General features: G+C 29.7%; 10 protein-coding genes across 10 annotated transcripts; 5 read left to right on the top strand and 5 right to left on the bottom strand.

Annotated features, from left to right (window-relative positions):
- Positions 1 to 1,031: 1,031 nt before the first annotated feature.
- Positions 1,032 to 2,705, bottom strand: YMD8 (Ymd8p; the record flags this gene model as incomplete). The annotated part of the gene is made up of 1 exon (XM_046079765.1): positions 1,032 to 2,705. One exon carries the CDS (start codon positions 2,703 to 2,705, stop codon positions 1,032 to 1,034), a length of 1,674 nt encoding a protein of 557 aa, XP_045933404.1.
- A 643-nt stretch (positions 2,706 to 3,348) lies between these two features.
- On the bottom strand, positions 3,349 to 3,861 carry MRPL28 (mitochondrial 54S ribosomal protein mL40; the record flags this gene model as incomplete). The annotated part of the gene is made up of 1 exon (XM_046079766.1): positions 3,349 to 3,861. One exon carries the CDS (start codon positions 3,859 to 3,861, stop codon positions 3,349 to 3,351), a length of 513 nt encoding a protein of 170 aa, XP_045933405.1.
- Positions 3,862 to 5,130: 1,269 nt separating this feature from the next.
- Positions 5,131 to 5,403, top strand: CMI8 (Cmi8p; the record flags this gene model as incomplete). Its single annotated transcript, XM_046076797.1, has 1 exon — positions 5,131 to 5,403. One exon carries the CDS (start codon positions 5,131 to 5,133, stop codon positions 5,401 to 5,403), a length of 273 nt encoding a protein of 90 aa, XP_045933406.1.
- A 218-nt stretch (positions 5,404 to 5,621) lies between these two features.
- SCDLUD_004918 (uncharacterized protein) lies at positions 5,622 to 7,085 on the bottom strand (the record flags this gene model as incomplete). The annotated part of the gene is made up of 1 exon (XM_046076798.1): positions 5,622 to 7,085. One exon carries the CDS (start codon positions 7,083 to 7,085, stop codon positions 5,622 to 5,624), a length of 1,464 nt encoding a protein of 487 aa, XP_045933407.1.
- A 488-nt stretch (positions 7,086 to 7,573) lies between these two features.
- CGI121 (Cgi121p) lies at positions 7,574 to 8,155 on the top strand (the record flags this gene model as incomplete). The annotated part of the gene is made up of 1 exon (XM_046079767.1): positions 7,574 to 8,155. One exon carries the CDS (start codon positions 7,574 to 7,576, stop codon positions 8,153 to 8,155), a length of 582 nt encoding a protein of 193 aa, XP_045933408.1.
- A 94-nt stretch (positions 8,156 to 8,249) lies between these two features.
- Positions 8,250 to 9,215, bottom strand: TFB3 (TFIIH/NER complex subunit TFB3; the record flags this gene model as incomplete). The annotated part of the gene is made up of 1 exon (XM_046079768.1): positions 8,250 to 9,215. The coding sequence occupies one exon, from the start codon at positions 9,213 to 9,215 to the stop codon at positions 8,250 to 8,252; it is 966 nt and encodes a 321-aa protein (XP_045933409.1).
- Positions 9,216 to 10,201: 986 nt separating this feature from the next.
- PFA5 (palmitoyltransferase PFA5) lies at positions 10,202 to 11,371 on the top strand (the record flags this gene model as incomplete). Its single annotated transcript, XM_046079769.1, has 1 exon — positions 10,202 to 11,371. One exon carries the CDS (start codon positions 10,202 to 10,204, stop codon positions 11,369 to 11,371), a length of 1,170 nt encoding a protein of 389 aa, XP_045933410.1.
- A 434-nt stretch (positions 11,372 to 11,805) lies between these two features.
- On the bottom strand, positions 11,806 to 14,334 carry AMD1 (AMP deaminase; the record flags this gene model as incomplete). Its single annotated transcript, XM_046079770.1, has 1 exon — positions 11,806 to 14,334. One exon carries the CDS (start codon positions 14,332 to 14,334, stop codon positions 11,806 to 11,808), a length of 2,529 nt encoding a protein of 842 aa, XP_045933411.1.
- A 986-nt stretch (positions 14,335 to 15,320) lies between these two features.
- Positions 15,321 to 18,394, top strand: SCDLUD_004923 (uncharacterized protein; the record flags this gene model as incomplete). Its single annotated transcript, XM_046079771.1, has 2 exons — positions 15,321 to 17,549; positions 17,762 to 18,394. The coding sequence occupies 2 exons, from the start codon at positions 15,321 to 15,323 to the stop codon at positions 18,392 to 18,394; spliced, it is 2,862 nt and encodes a 953-aa protein (XP_045933412.1).
- A 912-nt stretch (positions 18,395 to 19,306) lies between these two features.
- SCDLUD_004924 (uncharacterized protein) lies at positions 19,307 to 19,627 on the top strand (the record flags this gene model as incomplete). The annotated part of the gene is made up of 1 exon (XM_046076799.1): positions 19,307 to 19,627. The coding sequence occupies one exon, from the start codon at positions 19,307 to 19,309 to the stop codon at positions 19,625 to 19,627; it is 321 nt and encodes a 106-aa protein (XP_045933413.1).
- Between the last annotated feature and the right edge of the window lie 139 nt (positions 19,628 to 19,766).

Genomic DNA, 19,766 nt, shown 5'->3' on the forward strand with positions numbered 1-19,766 from the left:
GGTTTTATTTTATTGTTTGGACAGTTGGGCAATCTGTATTATTGGTAACACTTTTATATTCTGATGCGTGTATAGATCTTTATGTTTTGCTACTGAGTAAAATTTGGGTTTTTATTATTTGATTTAAAAATTAAAAGTTTCAGAGTAAAGGAAGTTGGATAGGAATTTTTTTTTTTTTTTTTTAGTTTTGTTTTTAGTTTTGTTTTTAGTTTTGTTTTTAGTTTTGTTTTTAGTTTTGTTTTTAGTTTTGTTTTTATCTTTTTAACTAATCTCAAATGATTATACTTGGAAAGTGAATCATTTATGAGCAACAGGGACAAGAAAAAAAGAAAGAGAATAAAAAAGAAGGAAAAAAAGAAAAAGAAGAAAAAGAAAGAGAGAAAAAAAAGAGAAAAAAGAAAAAAGAAAAAACATGAAAAAAGAAAGAGAAAAAAAACAAAAAATAAAAAAAGTCATAAATTTAAAAAAAAATGGAAGAAAGGAGAAAGTTTTAATCATATATATTTTTTGCAATCTGCCGCTGCCACTGCCACTAACACAGCAATTTGTTTGATTAAAAATATGCAGAATTAAAATTAAATAAATAAATAAAATCGTATAAAACAACATATTCATTTTTATTTCTTTTTTCTTTTTTCTTTTTTCTTTTAGTTGTGTCTTCTGCGTCTTTTTCTGTGCACTTTATCGCTATCTCAATTAAATACCTGCAATAATAAAATGTTATTTTTGTCTCTTTTTTTTTTCCCTCTTTTTTAAACATTATCGTAATTTATCCGAGTGAATGATTATGCTAGATCCAAAAAGTCATTTAATAGCGCATATTTCATTTATAATATATTCACATTCTGTAATCTCGTATTAGTAAAAATAAAATAAAATAGAGAAATTGTTAAAATCATTCAATGGTAAAACATTAACTTGAATCAAAAAAAAAATACCATCTCGTCTAAAAAACCTATGATTAAAAAGTTAAAGAAAAAAAGAAAAAAAAAAAAAAATATATATAATCACCAATAGTAAAAAAAAAAAATTTAGACACCCCCATCATCCATAAAGACCTCTCTTGTGTTATTCATCGCTATTCCCCGCGCTGATGAAATTAATTCAACCTCCTCATTATATAACGGTTCATTATATATTTCATAATTACCATCATCATCATTGTCACTGCTATTAATGGTATCAACAGTGTTTTTAGTCTCTGTATATCTATACCAATTATAATAACATAAATCCCCGAGTACAATAAACATTCCTAACCAATTGTATAAACCGTTTAAGTGTTCATCTAACAAAATCATCGATATTAATATAGTTAGTAGTTCTTTCAAAATACCCGCGATACTCAATGTTAAAACATAAGCAATTTGTAATATTCCAAACTCACAAATTGTCATAAAAAATACTTGGATTCCAGGGAACGCCAACATTATACAACCTTTAATAAAATGCCTTAAAGTCAACTTCCCAGTATTTAATGTAAACAATATTTCACATATTTTGTGGAAATCAGGTGTTTCAAATAATAAAGATGTAATTATTAATGTTCCACCCATTATAGGTGCTAATCTGTATATTGTGAAAATGGGGTTTTCCTTCTTATCTCTTTTAGTAATCTTGGTGGCAGTAGTATTAGTAGTGGAGGAAGAAGAAGAAGAAGAGGGAGAAGAAGAAGAAGAAGAAGAAAAAGAAACGGCCTTTAATGCATCTCTTTTTTTCAAAATGATTTGTGTATAGACCCACCTTAAACCACTCAACATAGAACTTAATAAAACTAAGAAAACACCAATCGTAAATCCATCATTAGTGTCTGTCAGATTATCAGGTTTAAAAGCCATTAATACAACCCCTAGAAACATTAGAAGTACAACAGTACCTAATTTCCAGTGAAATTTTTCCACCCCAGTTAAACAACCTATGATTAATACAAAGGCAATAGAGCTACTCTTAACAATAGTATAGATGGTTAAAGGAACATATTTAAAACTTAAATTACCAAAACCTATGTCTCCTGCGCTAGCAAGTGCTGTAGGTACAAGGTATTTAAAATAATGGCCCCATGTTATATTACTAGTAACAATATGACGATCATCTTCTTGTGCCATATACGGTGATTCTTCGTCTTCAAGTATCTCTTCTGTAATAGCACTTTTATTAGCATTGGTGTCTTTCTGTAATGCTTCTTTATCCTCTTTTTCAACTTTAATGATTGTGGTTTGTATGCTCTGCGGGTTGTTCATTTCATTATTACCAACGTTGTTGTTATTGTTATTGCTATTGTTATTGTTATTGTTATTGTTGCTGGTAGTGGCAGTATTATTACTATTAGAATAATTGGTAACATTGGTAAATCTGTTATTACCTTTAATACTCATATTAGCATCTAAATTATTGTTCCTTAATGCAAAACTATTGACTGAATTTCTATTTCTGTACTTTTTATTATACCATACATTAATATACAGCCAACTAAACCCCCATAATAAAAATTGATGGATACTAGTAATAAAAATAGGATACGGTAATTTCAACCCTTTTTCCGGATCAAACATCCACTTATTATATAATGATAAAGAAATTGAACAAAAGTACCATCCTGCTATTAATGATAATAACTTTCTGTGTCTAGAGATGATACTAAAAGGAGTGAAAGAGGCTTTAGATACCATAGGTTGTTGAGAATTAACTGGTGCTATTATTGTCATGACGTTATGTACACAACCAGATATCACTTTAATAATAATGAAGGTGTTGTCTCTATTAATTATCAGTACTTTTCTTTAAATATATATTTTTCTCTTTAAGTACACACATTAGGATTTTGAATATTGATGTGCGTATATAAAGCAATATAATCTTATATGGGAAAGGAAGAAAGGAAAAAAAAAAAAGGAAGGAAGAGAAAGACAAAGAGAAAAATAAAAACGGAAGAAAAATGTAAACAAAAAAAAAAAAGCCCTTTAGCAATAAATATATTTTTTTTTTTTTTTTGGCGCTTATCAATTTTCCGGGTACCGGGTTAAAAAAAAAAATAAAACGTATATATATAAATACCCTAATTAAGCCCTTTTGAGTTATTTTTCGTAGATCCAGAAACATACCAATTATTTGTACTATTTGCATTATTCTTTTTTCGTATGCATTCCGCATTTGTATCGGACTCCTGGACTAAAGGTAATCCTTAAACACTAGACAAAAATAACGAATAAATATCACTGAAATTTCTATTTCTGAAAAGAAGAAAAATTAAAAAAAAGTATTATATACAAGGTCTTACTTTCGGTATAATAAATAATAACATATATAAATTGTACGGCACCATATAGCATTATTTACGGATAAAAGCATCTATTTCTTATCATTAGATACTTCCGGTTTATAATCATAATACCAAATATTGGATGGCGGATAATCGGTTGGAACTCTAATTTCTAGTGGAAATCTTTTCTTTTTGCTAGCGTTAGATTCATCACCCTCATTAGCTAATGCATAAAGCTCTGGATCTATCTCTTGTAATAATTCCATAGCTTCGTTCATGGCTTCATATTGCAATTCTAGCCTATTAGCTCTTTCTTCACGTAGAGATTTTTGGTATTCACTCCAACACGTTTGGATAGTTTGATGCTTAATTAAATCTTCGTTGCATAATTTTAATAGTTTGGGTTGTTTTCTAGAGGCACTTAGTACAGATAATTGAGTAACTGCTCTTTGGGCAGCTGGAGATAATGTAGATGTTTTCTTTTTGCTAGAAGTTCTTTTACCTCTGATAAACGTGGTACTGGTGGTAGAAATAGCGGTATTAGTGCCCAATGCCTTAGCTGGTGATAATAATAGTAATTTATTTATTTTTCTTGACGACATATGTGTTGTTTCCTTCTTTGTAGATTACTTATATTTGTATCTTTAATGGGGATTGTTGTTAGAATCGAAAAATATTATGAACGACTAAATGGTGCTTAATTTTTTTTTTTTTTTGTTCATAATGTAATAAAATTGAAGGTCAAAAAAAAAATTTTTTTTTTCTATGAGATTTTATCCAGAAATTTTATGAATAAAACATTTTGATCATTATTAGGACATACATCTATCGTATAAAATGCAAACTCGCTGCAAGACCATTTTGCAAGCGACGGCATAAATAATACATATATATTATTATTATATATGTAGTAACGAGGAATCCCAATGAGAATAACATAGTTATATTGCCAAGCACGACACCTGTAGTAATAAACGAAACTGAAAGCTAATAACCACTAAATTAATAATGACTATAGATCAATAATATAAACTACTACAACTACCAGAGAGAATGGTTTAAAATCAGATATGAGTCACTAATAACAAGGGTAAAGCATAGTTAACAAAGTAACCAGTAAATAGATAATAAGTGAGATTCACAAATGAGAAACTAATATGTCAATGATAATAAAAGATTAAGTTTGAGCATTGAGTAAACCAGAAAGGTATATGAAGGATTAGTTTCCAACTTTTCACAACAAGACATTAGTTTGTCAACCAATTCATTATCCTTATATAACTATTAGTTTAGTTTATATATAAAGGGAAAGAAGGACCAACCAAGTAATATAATAATAAATATACGATCATATACATATATATATATATATGATCATCGGCACAATAATACAAAACTGGAAAGTAAGATCTTATAATAATAATGAGTGAAGAACGTAATACAGAAGTTCCAGAGGAACAAAGAAATAACTCGACACCGGGTAATAACCCGAACAACGAAATATTCCAACAACCATATTAATACTTAAATTAATAAATCACTTTAAACGTAAAAAATAAATAATGATTCGCATTTCTATCTATTATCCTTATTTTATGTCCGTAAAACACAAAATCGGACATTACCGTCAATTTTTTTTTTTTTTTTATCAACTTTATTTAATAATGGCATTGAAAGAGCGGCAGATTCATACAAGATGTTTTAAGGGGTAGGAGAATAAAGAGAAAAAAAAAAAACTAACAAATTTTTAGCCATTATCCACAATTTTTAGATAATCATTATCATTTGTTATTCTACTAACCCAACTTATATAGAAATAAAATTAGAAAAAAAAAAAAAATTGACCAATAATTCATTATAAAAAGAGTATCATGTTACCCGAGAAAACGAACTATGAAGAAAAAGATGTAAAAAAGGACACTAGTTCTTTTGTCACCAAGAGTGATACTAAAAATATGCCAGATAGTCCACCCTTATATCAAGACATTCTAAAAAAAGATCAATTCAATTTAAAAAATAATACTAATTCTAATTCTAATGTTAAAAATACAGGTGATACCTTCGTTCATTATCCTCACCCTGGTAGCAATACCAATTTCCCAGGAGGCAAAACAACTACATATTATGGCAAAATAAAGAAGTAAAAATTATTTAGGACATTATGAATAATATAAATAGTATCATATAATGGAAGGAGAAAAAAACTTTTTTTTTCCCTATAATAGTATATACCATATAATTTAATAATCGAAAAAGAAAAAGAAAAAGAAAAAAAAAGAAAGGAAAAGAAAAAAAAAAAGGAAAATGGTTAATTTATTCCATTATTTCTCTTTCTTAAATAAGCATAATGATCATAACAATCTTATGGATTTGTTGAATATTTTTTCTTTGGTTGCAATGGTGTAAATGAGTTCAGACTATTTACCGACAATTCTAAAGGTATGTTTGTGGTAGTGGTATTATTAGAAAAAGGACTGACACGCGCAGTAATAGCGTCAGAATCACTACCCATTTCTGGTGTATTGTGAGTATCCTTAGTTGATAAATTATCGCCTGCAATAGAAGAATAAAATTCAGAAAACTCATCATCATCATTATCATGGATATCGTTATTTGAATCGTTTCCATTACTGTCATTAATGATAACATTGGTGTTTTCACAATTGTTTTTCGGTATGCCTGTTAGTTGTTCTACCTTCTCTACATTTACATGAAGTTTATCAACAGAACTTGATGATTCACTTTTTAAAATATCTACATCAAGACTTGAACCAATATCTTGTTTCTTGTTTCCATCATCGCTTTTAAAGTCTTTAGGAACTGTCTGAAAAGAGTGCCCCTTATAAGCTTTATTATCCTTTGCAGATGTGCCGGTATGATTGTTACTACCTTTTTTCTGCCAAAACCATAAAGCACTTTTACGATGATTTTTCTTTCTCAGTCTCTTATTGTTATCCTTATTTTTAGAGCTATCAATATGCTCGATTATTCTTTGTGGTTTAAATTCCATTAAAGGATCCATTCTAAAGAAAATTTTACTATTCTTAATAGTATTATCAGAGCTAATATTAATATTACAATTATCATTATTTGTAACAAATTTATCCCTTGCATGACCTTTACGATTATTATCATTCTCGCTTGCATTTTTATGATTTATTTTTTGAAATTGGGTTATTTTTAATAGGCTTTTCTGAGCCACATTGAACAATTTCTCATTAGTTATCCTTTTTTTTTCTCCAGTAAAATTGTTAATAATAGTATCGTTCTTTTTGATGGAAGTCTTGTCTGGATACATCGCATTATCATCAGTGGTCTTAGCAAATGCATTATTATTACTACCGCTGTTCCAACCAAATACAATGGCATTGTTATTATTGGTGTTTATAATATTGTCAGCTGAATTTATGAGCACAGATTTTTTCTCTATACTGTTCGGTGCATGTTTGTTAGAAAAAATATCAGTACTGACATTATTCCATTCATCATTTCTCCATTGATCAATTATTTTGAACAAAGAGTCACATAAGTTTTCGGGTAATTTATCACTTCTATAATTAACATTGATACCCTCGCTACTGTGCCTTGAAATTCCCGATGTTAAAGTATTGTAAGTCTTCCTGGTATTTGCTGTGGAATCTAATAATAAGTATGCATGATCTCTGATGGTATTGGCGGTGACATTGTCGGTAGTGGTAAAAAAAGTTTCCGTAAGTATGAGCTTAGATTTAAACAAATCATTGAGTAGGCTTCTTTCCAAATTAAGATTGTCCAACCTTTTATCATTATCACCATTAGGTTCAGTATTTTCTGCATGTTTTGACATCTTTGTTGTTTTTTCAGAGGCAGTAGTAATGAGATCCATAACAATATTAACTATTCATCCAGAAAATTTGAAGTCACTTTTGGTCTCAGTTTTAATATTTTTGTTTAGATAAATGTGTACATATATGGACTCGGCTATCATGTACATGTTGGAACTAAGATACCTTTTACACCAAAGTTTATTAGCAGTCCAAGTTTATAATAACAGCTTCTTTTGTTTCCGCAATTATGTTATCCGATGCACCGAAATATTCGGATAACATAAAAAAAGAAATTGTAAAAACTTTTTAAGAAATAGACACCTTGAATAAAACTGGGCTCTTTTTTTTTTTTTTTCTAGTATTTTTTTTTTTTTTTTTAATTTTGATCGAAAAGTTCCAAAAAAACTGTTTTCTTTTTTTAATGCCTAGGCAACAAAATAATTACTAGTATACTATAGAAGCAGTAAAAATCAAATCTAATACAGCTTTATATACAAAGATACGAAATATGCTTTTAGTGTTACCACAATTCCCGGATTATTCTATATCCATTAATTTATTTACCAATTGCAATTATAAAGGAACAACTCAAGCCTTGACATCATGTTCTGTAGAACAAGCCCCTCGTGCCTTTATCAAAGCATCAAATATTTACTCTACGTCCCACTTATTATGTGCTATCTATAAAAGTTTTATAGAATACAAATATAACAGACTGAGAACCAAAAATTTAAGTACAGAAGTTATATTATCATTATATTCAAGTTCTAATATATCAGAAGCGTTTAAACAATTTGGTGTTAATTCTGATAGCGTAGACACTGATAACATAATTGTATTGCAAATATTTAACAATAAAAAGAGTGAATCGTATGATGCTAATACAAATGCATATGGTATCGATAATACTTTATTATTTGAAATTTTGGGTAAAAATTCTGAAAATTTAGAATTCAATGATGCAAATTTAATTAAAATTCGTGACATTTCTATGATTAAAAAAATATACAAGATTAAGCATGAGAACAGTACTAATAATGATCAGATAGAAAGATGTATCATAAATTCCATACAATTGAGAGGTTTGTAGAAATAGAAATAGGAAAAAAAAAAAATATGCATCATATCGTATATATTAAACAATTTATAACTCAAACTAAATAAATAAAGCCATATAATATCAACTAAGAAGATGAAAGCTCTTCCTGGATAAAACATCCTAATCCTGTAAATGCCTCAGTTAACATTCTATCATAAACTAAGGTAGCTTCAAACCCGGATGCTATATAATCTTTACGAGTTTGTAATTGTTTAATAAATGGATCATAATATGTTTTATCTTCATGCAGAGCATATCTTTTGTGTAAGTCTCTATCCCCATTAAATGGTGTAAATGGGACCTTCCTAGGCTCTTGTCTCTTCAATACCCCGTTAGATATCATAGAATATGGATTACTTTTCAAGACTTTATTTAATTCTTCCAATTTTCTTCTGGCAGACGATTTTTTTAATTTAACCGTCTTCTTAACATTATTTATAACCTCACTGGTGTCATTTCCAGCAGATAGTTGGTCCACAATTTCCCTTTTAGCCCATTCCTGATTATTTTTTTCTTCTTGTTCAATTTGTTTTTCTAAAAGTTTCTTTTTGAGTTTCATTTCTTTTTGGAATTGTTCTCTCTTCTCATAAATTTTTAAATCCTGTTTAGTTCTTTCTATATTTGCTAAAATCAGTTGTCTATTTAAATCCTCATAAGTCTTAACTTTCTCTTCAGTAGCCTTTAAATCAATTCCATTGTCCAAATTGTATATTATATCTTCTACTTCTTCCAAATAAGCATTGTATTTATTTTCATCCCCATCAAAATCTTCTAGTGTTTTATTGAAAACATTGAACACTCTCTTCCTTATATCAACTTCCTTCTCTACGTCAACATCATCAAATACTTGCGTTTTAAATTTATTTCTACGCAAAATCTTATCGCAGCCTTCATAAGGACATTGTGCTGGACCCAAACTAAAAATACGATCAACACATGATTCACAAATCTTATGATAACATTCTGGATTCACTAAAAACTTCATGTCCGGTGATAAGTAACGATCTGTTTTACAGATTGGACACATTTCACGTTTTTCCTCTTCATCCATTGTTGTTGTTGTTGTTGTTTTTGTTGTTTTTAAAAGAAAAAATAGTGTGATACGATTGTTATAGATAGACAAGTTATGTTTGTAAATAACTACGGTGTCCTATATTAATATCAGCTCATTATAAGGTTTTAAAGTATATATTAAATAGTTCTAACCAGACTTGTGATGATTAGTAATAGAACGAATTTTCATATACATGGAAAGAAAGGAAAAAAAAAAAAAGTTTGTGGGTTCTGAGGCAGTTTTTAGCGGTTGTAATTTTTATTTTTTTTATATTTAAAAATAAAAATAAAAATAAAAAAAGTTCCCTTAGTAATTAAATTAGCCCATTGTTACCCTCACGTAGTTTATAAAACTCAGTTTGATATTTAATACAATGTTAATTTATTTATAAAAAATTTATGATTTTATGATACAAAGAATAGTTTGATAAGCACTATCTCTATAGACGTTAAGGACTGATAGCAATACCGTTTACTATTAATGGAATTGAAAACTTTTTTTCTTTTTCTTTTCTCTTCCCATTTTGCTTCAGTTAAATTTTCAGTCTAAACTATAAAAAATAGAAAAAAAAAATAACACCACTTCCATCGAGCTAGAGGCAGCTTAATAGTTATCTATATTTAATAAGAAACAAAAATATGACCCTTAATGCCTTTCTATCATCGTTGTTTAAAAGAATTAACAAAATATATCGTCAATTTTTGAACAAAAAAATGGTGGTACCGATATTTTCCTTTATGGTAATGAGTTATGGTATCTGGGTTTTTGGGCATTTGTTTTGTTATAAAGTACTTTATAAACATTTGCACTATCCAAGATCAGTCTATCTTGGATTGTTATGTGTTGAAGTTATATTGTTTTTTTATATCTTATTTTTATGGTGGTTAAATACATTTTACATTGGACCAGGTTATCAATCGAAAATACTACCTTATGGTGATATTATTTCATACAAATATAAAAAGACAGAACAAGAGCAGAATATGAAACAAGAATGCCATCCAACTGTAAATGAAAACTTGCAGTCTATCAACGATGCTATTAGTGGTAGTGGTAATAATAATAATAATAATAATAATAGTAATAATGATTCTAATGATGACCTAGTGGATTCTGAATACATAGATAACAGTTACAGTAGTTTAAATACAGATGAGCCGAATGATGATCACAAACACCTGCTATCTAAAACTCATCCAGCTCTTTTGGATGGCATAACCGTCAACGTCAATGAACATAATACTAAGACCACTACACAAAGCAAAACTGATTTAAATGACAAAAATTCATCTATACACAAGAAAAATAAACAGACAAAACAACATAATTTACCATATTCAAAGCCACCACAGATCTATCCATGTGATGAACAAGGCTTCCCACTCTGGTGCACAATGTGCCAATCTATAAAACAACCACGCACACACCATTCTTCGCATTTAAATAGGTGTATTTGGAAATTTGACCATTATTGTCTTTGGATAGGCCAAGTAATTGGCGGTGCCAATTATAAAGTATTTATACAATACGCCTTTAGCATAGTGATATTTTTATCTATTATGTTTTTCTCTATAGTTTCATTATATTTACCTCACTATAACAATAATAAGCTGAATGAAAAGTATATAAAGGGAAACATTATTACAGTGATAATTATAACTGGGCCATTTTTAACTTTTTCTGTGATGTTATTCCTACAACATTGCTACTACACAATTATGAATATTACATCAATAGAATCCATTCAAAGAAAAAGTTTGCAGCAAAATAGAGAATTTATTAGTGTTTTACTTGAAAACAATAAAAGGTATGTTGTCGAATGTCCATATTCTATCCAAAAAAGGAACTATTGGAGAAGAGGATCCATTTTATATAATATAAAGCAGCAAATAGGTCCGCATTGGTATTTATGGTTTTTCCCAACTGCAAACCATGAAGAAGATCAAGATTACAAATTGGGAGAATATTATCTTTCTTGGATTAAGAAACAGGTCGAAATATTCGAGAATAGTAATAACAATGATACTAGTTGCGGTAGTGTTGCATATAGCGATACTAATGATAGCAGTAATAATAATGAGAATGATATAGAAAAAGATAGCAACAACGGGTTTATTATTGATAGAATTTATGTTCAAGGAGATTTTCTTTAGATATTACACGAGCAACTTTTTTCTTTTTTTTTCTTTTTTAATACTTTGATAAAGACAATTATGTTTATATTTTATAATTATTTGATTTGCTTTCAATATTTTATTTTCGAAAATACTCAATTTTTTTTTTTTTTTTTTTTTTTTTGTTTTTAGGCTTTTTCTAACTTTTATGTGACATTTCTTTAATAATTTGAATATTTTTCAATAGAGAAATCCTCTTCTCAGCAATTTTTTATCTTCCTTTCGTGATATATACACATATACAACAATTACGTTTATGCTTACGCTTGTCTCTTAAGAATGTATTTATACTATTATATAATATTAAAATTAACTTATATATACCATTCAAAGGCACAATTGATTAATTATATTCTGTATAGAACACTATTTATTTACTTAGATGGTTGATCAGCTGGCTACTAATCAACACCTTAATCTTTGTTGATACTGGAATAAAATTGTACTAATTCTAATTCAGTTTCTAATGTTTCATACCTATAATTAATCCTAATGTCAGGAACATTGGTCTTTTCTACATCGTTACCCTCAACCCCGTTTTTCTCAAAATTGTGGCCAATCCAATGCTTTTTAATTTGTGCCTCCCACCCACTTTGTAAAACGGAATTCCTCGCTAGTTCACACATATCAACGTTACTTAATTTGTAAATTTGGGCGGCAACACTGTATTCTTCAATTAACGGTTCTCTTGTATATGAAAATTGTAGAGGGTCATCCGTACTCAAACTAACGTTTAACCCACGTTTGAAGTAAGCAGGTAGTGGATTCTTATCATACGTTAAAAACAACGCATTGTTGGACAATGGGGACATTGCAATACCAATCTGGTCCAAATAGTACAAATACTGAACAAATGGCACCTTTCTTAACAAAATACCGTGAGAAATTCCCTCTGTTAACAAGTATGCAGTAACTAAATGTTCTGGATCACCAGCTTCACCACAATGAGGTCTCAAAACAAATGTATTGAATCCACGTTTAGCTCTCCATTGGTTCAAAAATGCTAAATTAGCAAACAAATAATATATATAATAGGAATATGGAGGGTTCGTTGGAGAATTCCATAGTGAAGGTGGAGGATACTTTCTATGAAAACGACGATCAGGTTTACTCTCATCATCTACTGAATCAAACCCAATAACTCTTTCTAAGAAAATATGTAATTTTGGATGCGATTTGGGATTTTTAGTAACTTCAAACAAAGGCTGAAATAAATTTTTGATGATATCTGCGAAATTATTAATTGCCCCAGTCTTCATATAGATATCATAAAGACGTGGGACTTGAACTAGCCATCTCAGATTGTGAGAAAATATCTTATTATCAACAACCCAACTTGCCAATTTATCCCATTCATCGATACTCCTACCATAAATAGAAACCCTATATTCCACATTTTGATATTTGGTAACCTCCAAGTCAGAAATAACCTGTTTAGTGATTTCAGCTAGATATTTACCGTGGATATAATTATCAGTTTTTAAAAAAATTTCTCTCAAACGAGACTCGCCAATAGGATTATACTTTAAATTAAATTTATCAAATCTGTGAAAGGTATCCTTGTGAGCATGCATATCCAAAGTATCAATCGATAAGTCGTACCCAGTCAAATTTAAGGACTTGAAAACTTCATTTAAAGTTAAAACTTTGCCATCTCTGAAAATAACTTTTTCGTCGCCATTGTTTCTTAGTTTGTGCTTAATAAACCTTAATAAATGCTTTTGATTCATACAAGCGCTGTGGTGCACGTGTGTATCGACTTTACGAACATTATAAAAATCTCTATGGGGGTTTTTTTTTGAAACTGCAATTTCTTGGTATTCATTCAACAATGAGTACATGTTCCAGCGTGCCTCCAAATACTGCAACCTTCTAAAAGCAAAAGATTTAGCAGGACCGTCTGAAGATATGTTTATAACACGTTCCAGATCAATATAATATTCTCTTAAAGTTGGTACCTGAGAGACTAGTTTTTCCCCTTTATCTTTACCATTATCAGTATTACGATAATATACACAGTAGACGTCATCCGAATTAAGCTCAAAATCAAATGTTTCATCCTCACCAGGAATCATAACTTCATTTATGTCAAAAACATCCATATCGGGTTTATTATCCACCTTCAAAACCGTTTTGGTAACTGAGTTATAAGACGCTTTTGGTGGAGGTGGATAAATTAGCCAATCAGAACTGTTTTTGGGGTTTTGGTCTGCTCTTTGCAAAGAGATATTTTGGTATTTTTTTCTCAAGTCTCTACAATCCTGCAATTTTGAATATAAATCAACCAACTCCATAGAAGCTGGGTCTAGCATATCAGCAGTAGTATCGCCTAAAATACCCATTTTATAGTTCAGTTCAGACCTTTTTTCATCAAGGTTTTTATTAGGGGTTATAGAAGTAGGATTGACAGCAGAAGCAAGGGGAGTGGAAAAATTCGTGGTATCTTGAGTAGTTAAAGAGGTGTTTCTATCATTACTTGCCGTAATAGAAGAGGCAACTGTGGCTGCAATAGCCGGAGAATCCGGTAAACTCTTTTGGGCGTTGAAACTAAGTCTTCTTCCAAAACTTTTAGGAGGAGGAGGAGGAGAAGAACTATTTTCTAGAAAATCGTTGTTACCATTAGTATGAATATCTGGACCAGAAATGATACTAGATAAACTTGTTCTGGAAGAAGATCTGCCTAAAGTGTTCAATGCATGATGTTTCAAATTTTCGTCAATTAGAGCCCTTTCTTCATGATAAGTAAAATTAGTATGATCGGATAGATCATCTTGATCAGCAACATCAACAATAACCTTTTCTACATGTTTTTCATCTTCCTGATCTGCTTTTCCTCTTCCTTCTTCTTCTTCTTCTTCCTCTTTATAAGAGAAATCAACCTCCACTTCTGATTTGATAGGTTTTAAAGTTAACCCGTTAAAAGAATTTTCAATTGGTTTCATTTATGGTAATACTAAAAATATAAATGCTCCCGTATTTTTTTTTTTTTTCCACTTCTCTGATATATTTTCTTTTATGTATATAAATAAAATAAGGCGAATAAAAAATAAAATGCAGCAACATAAAAGATTTAGTAAGTTTCTATTTGTATTAGGGAAAAAAAAAAAAAAAAAAAAAAAAAAGTGGATTGTAAGGAACAATAACTCCAGGCTTTATCACCCCACCATGAAGCACTTTCTTCTCCTATCCTTTAAATCTCTTTTTTTTTTTTTTTTTTTTTTTTTTTTTTTTTACTTTGTTCGCTTATTTGGATGTAATTTCTTTTAATTAAATAATAAATCTTCGTATAAAACGATTTTCATTTTCTTAGTATTACCCGGAGTAGATGATATTAATTTGCTGGAATAATGGTTAGTGTAATTTATAAGCTAGTCAACCCATTCCAAGTTATACCTTGGAAACTAAATTCATTAGCAAACAATTAGATTCTTCGTTCTTTATGTTTCTTTTCTTTTTGTTATTAACATTCCATGGCTATTGAATTGTTATAAAGTTGTTAAGGCACTTCTTCAATACTACCAAATTGCACTTTATACGGCACTCAGTAAATACATTCTCAACAGTTTTCTCGCATACTAAAAAAAATAACAAATCAATGTCTATTGTAGATATTATTTCAATCTGTTTTTTTTTTTTTATTTTTTATTGTTGAGTTTTATTTCAATGCGTGCGGATGTTTATTTTTGTGGCAAACGCTTCTCTCACCCCTTCTTTTTTCTTTTTCCTTTTACGTAAAAGTATAAACAAACCTTGTTTATTAATTCGGCTGTGATTATCTGGCAATTTTTCCCATCAACATATTACAGTTCTTCTTCTCCCTCTTCTTCTTCTTTTTTTTTTTTTTTTTTTAACTTTCCTCTTCTCTTTTGTTTCTATCCAAGTAGAATGACTTTGAGGAAGTAAACAAAAACATACATAGAACATCTCAATGAATTATACAGACCCAAATTTTGAGCCCAGTAAATTAACTGCGGCTTCTTTACGTAAAATATTGGCTGAAAATGACATCCCATTTTCATTGAATGCAAAGAAAAAAGAATTACTTTCAATATTTAAAAAAGAGATCAATAATATTAACGCCACAGATAAAAATATCAATTTAAAAAACTCACAAACTGTTAGTGATACTGGATCCGATTATGAAGAGGATGAAGATCAAAATGAACAAGGTCAAGATCAAGAGGGGGGGAATGAAAACCTAGCACCTGAAATAGTTATTAAGGTAGCAGACATTAATGGTTCTGTTACACCCAAAAAGAGAAAACTGAGAAAATCTGCGAGGGCATCCCAAAAAGAAGTAAGAGAAGATGCTAATAAAAATAATAATGATTCAAGTTCTATTATAGATTTTACCAGGGAATCAAGCGATATTGATGGCTTAGAAATTATTGGAGAGTCTAGAAAGTCAAGCGGTGTGTTGGCTAGCCCGAAATTCTCTCCTTCGACTATTATTCCAAAAAAGAGAACTATTGAAGAATCACAGAAAGACAATAATGAAAATGGCAATGGCAATGTTTATTTGAATAATGGTAATAAGGATACCAATAATAATGCTAACAATGCTCACAACAGAAAATTTAGTGATGTGACTGATTTATTGGTTAGAAAAAAAAAAATGTTAAAAAGTGATATCACAGTTGCTGATGACAGCTTTTCAAAGAATAAAAGATCTTTTAGTTCTCCTATTACCGATAAAGTTTCTCGTAAAAAAACTACTAGTGTATCGCCTCACAAGTCATTGATAATAGACAAATTTGAATCAACAAATTCCTCATCTGAAGATATTTCTTTAACACAATATACCAATACCAATATCACTGCTACTAATGTTTTAGATACCAAAAAGGAAACTAATGCCAATAAAAGTGGCACACACCATTCGTTGAAAAATAGAAGTTATAGAGTCTTATCTTCAACAAGTAATGTGACAAACATGAAACAAGTAGAACAATGCGAGCAGAAAGAGAAGGAGGAAATAAAGACAGATATCAGCGAAAACAATGACAACAGTGTCATTTATAAACCTGTTAGGGAAATCGACATCAATAAATTAAAATTTAATTCACAAGTATCTGAAGGTTTAATTTCTCCTAGGGAAGAAAAAACTATATCCGAGGGAAATGGCATGGCTGAAGAGAAACCCATTATTTCTTTTGGGCAAACACCAACCTTTAAAGTCAATAATAACAATCGTTCCGAATTTAATGAAAATGCATTTACTAATGATACTCCACAAAAAAGTTTGGAAAATTGTTCGGAAGAGAAAATGAGTAAATCTATATCTAACAAAGAGGATGACTCTGTAACAGAAAAGCAAATCCAGCCGAAGAAAAAACACAAGGCAAAGAAAAACTTTATAGAGATTTTAGAAGACGATTTAAAGGAAGAGATGGGTGAAGAAGTTAGTGAAATGGAAGACACTCCAGAATTAGAAGAAAATACCGAGGTTTCTACAGCCACAAATTTACCAAGCATGTATGATAAATTGCTATTATCTTTAATCGCTGTCAATCGTTTCTTGTTTAAACTACTAATTAAACATTTATTATTTTCTATGATTCTTTTGCCTACATTGTATGGACTATGGTATCGTGAAAATAAAATAAAGGTTGGTTACTGCAATCATGAAATGGAAACAACTAGGTATGGACTCAATTTACCATTTCTAAATACTGAGAAAACGACCAAGTGGATAAACAGTGAATATCCCAAATTGTCCTTTTTTAGTAATTTCTTTGAAACTATTGGGCAATATGTTGAAGAACATAGTAACCCCCAATGTGTGCCATGTCCCGATAATGCTCTATGTTATCCATATATGGAATTACGATGTAAACCAGATTATATTAAAAAGCCTATGAATTGGTTAAGTCTATATGGTCTTCTTCCAATTGGAGGAGAATGTGTCAGAGATCCAGCAAGAGAACACATTAGGGACGAGATGGTTACTAAAGCTTTAGAATTATTAAGGGTTAAAAATGCGCAATACGAATGTGGTGAGTCCGAAGACGATGAATTATGTGGGTTAACTGATTTGGAATTGTACCAAATTTTTTATGAGTCAAAAAAGCCATGGGTAAAAGATGATGAATTCAATGAAATTTGGGAAGCTGTTAGTGAAAACTTAAAAAATGAACCCGAAATAAAATGGAGGCAAGTATATATTTCTTGAATTTTTTTTTTTTTTTTTTTTTTTGTTTCCTTTTAATATTCTCCAATTTATTATTGTTATTATTATTATTATTATTATTATTATTATTACAATTATTGATGATAACAATGATAATGTGAATATTTATTTTTGTTGCTAACTTTTTACTAACATATATATATGTGTGTATATATTTACCACAATTTAGATATTAACAGGTTAACCAGTTTACAAACAATTCAAGTTCCAAGTGCAAAGATACCATTGAAAAAGTTGACTATGAAAAGGAAATTATTTCAAACAAGAAAGAATGGGACACGAGCTCCATTGGAGCTTTTCGCTCAACATCCAAGAAGTACACAGGTTTCAGGTGCAGATTTGAAAGGGAAATTTTTAAAACCTATAGAGAGCACAGAAACATGATATGTTGTATCATATTATTATTTGTTTTTATTAAGTGGTTGAAATATAGACTAAGTAATTATTATAAAGAGCAAGACTTAGTTAACAAATTGGTAATTCAAGTTTTGGTTAAATTACAAAAAACAAAAAAAAATTACGAAAGTGATTATCGTCAATATCGTCCCACAACTGCTGATGGTGACAAAGAAAATCGCATATCAATAATGATAGTTCCTTATTTGAGCACTGTTCAATTAAGAGACCTATTGTTAAAAGACGTTGTTAATTTAAGATTGAAAAATAAGATATGGAATAAAGTTGTTAAGAAATTAGAAGGCAACAACACGAATGTGAAGTCCAGCTTAATGGAAGTGCATGGGGAAATAATGAAAGTTTGGGAATGGATCGGATCAATTTCTTACGACGATAATGACGAGAGTAATAACTAATGGCTCAGAAATATGTTGGCCATTATTATTATTATTATTATTATTATTTTTTTCTTTTTTAAAATTGAATTATTGAGTCTTGAAAAAGGAGATTACAATTTCAACCAATTATTAGTACAAATAACAATATGGAGAACTTCTATATATAATTTTTGTGTATAACGGTATATATTTTAACATTTCTTTTAGAAGTTTAAACTACTTGTGTGTTGAGTGTCCACCCTTATTATTTTTTTTTATTGTTATTGGCATTAATAGCACGGAGCACTGACACCCGTGCGTGCCAAAAGCGTTTATCTTATATAAAAAAAAAATTGTCACCTAAGCTAAACTCCTTTCTTCCATTCAGCCGTCTCTCCGTGAATGCACCCCTAGGATACATACAATCTTAATATCAATCTCACAGATATACGTCTCAAATATAGTTTTAATATGGAGATGAAGGCTTAATAAAGATAAAATCTTATATATTGGTATTGAATTTATTTTTAATGTTTTAGTAATATTATACATTGATTTAATTAGCTACTAGATTACACTAATGGCAGCAAAAAAGGGGAGGGAAGTAACGAACGAAAGAAAGAAAGAACATAAAAAATTAAGCTAAAATAACTGAAAAAGAAAATAAAAGGAAAGAAAAGGAAAAAAAAAAAAAAAAAAAAAAAAAGGGTGAGACATCTTAATGGAAACAGAATAAAATAGAAACATACATCTTTGACTTGGTCTTAGTGGTTTTCTAAAATTTTGTATATAAATAGGACATAGTTTGAAGTTTGTATCTTAGCATTTCCTGCTGCTACATTTCATTTCCGTCTTTTATTAATATAATGCCCTCTTAGTTATTTATTTACTCCTAAAAACCACAAAAGCACAAGACAAGACAATAAAAAAAAAAAAAAAAAAAAAAGAAAAATGAATCAATTTCGTACCGCTTTAATCAAAAGATATTACGCTACAGGTACAGATCCTGTTACACATGACATGGGGAACAAACAGACCATACATTTGACTAGTAGAGGACCGGCTAGTAGTCTTAAAGTTTTAGGAAATATTACTCTTGTTTGTGTCGGGTTATTTGTCGGCTTCCAAGTTTATAGGCATAAGTTGATTGAAAAGACACAGAAAGAATGGGAAGATGAATTCAATAAGCTGAAAATTCAAAGTACGGGTGAAAAGGAGCTTGACCAAGGCATTCTGAATCCAAAAGTTAAAAATATTTACCAGCAACATTGAGCATTTCAGAATTCCCACTTATTGATGACCACTAAGAAAGAAGAAAAGGAGGAGATGGAAGCGACAGTATAGATCGTTTCAATTTTCAATTATGGGCTTTTGCTTTTATTATACATATTTTTTATAAATGCCAAATCCT

Source organism: Saccharomycodes ludwigii, chromosome VI, assembly GCF_020623625.1.
Source record: "Saccharomycodes ludwigii strain NBRC 1722 chromosome VI, whole genome shotgun sequence".
NCBI lineage: Eukaryota > Fungi > Ascomycota > Saccharomycetes > Saccharomycodales > Saccharomycodaceae > Saccharomycodes > Saccharomycodes ludwigii.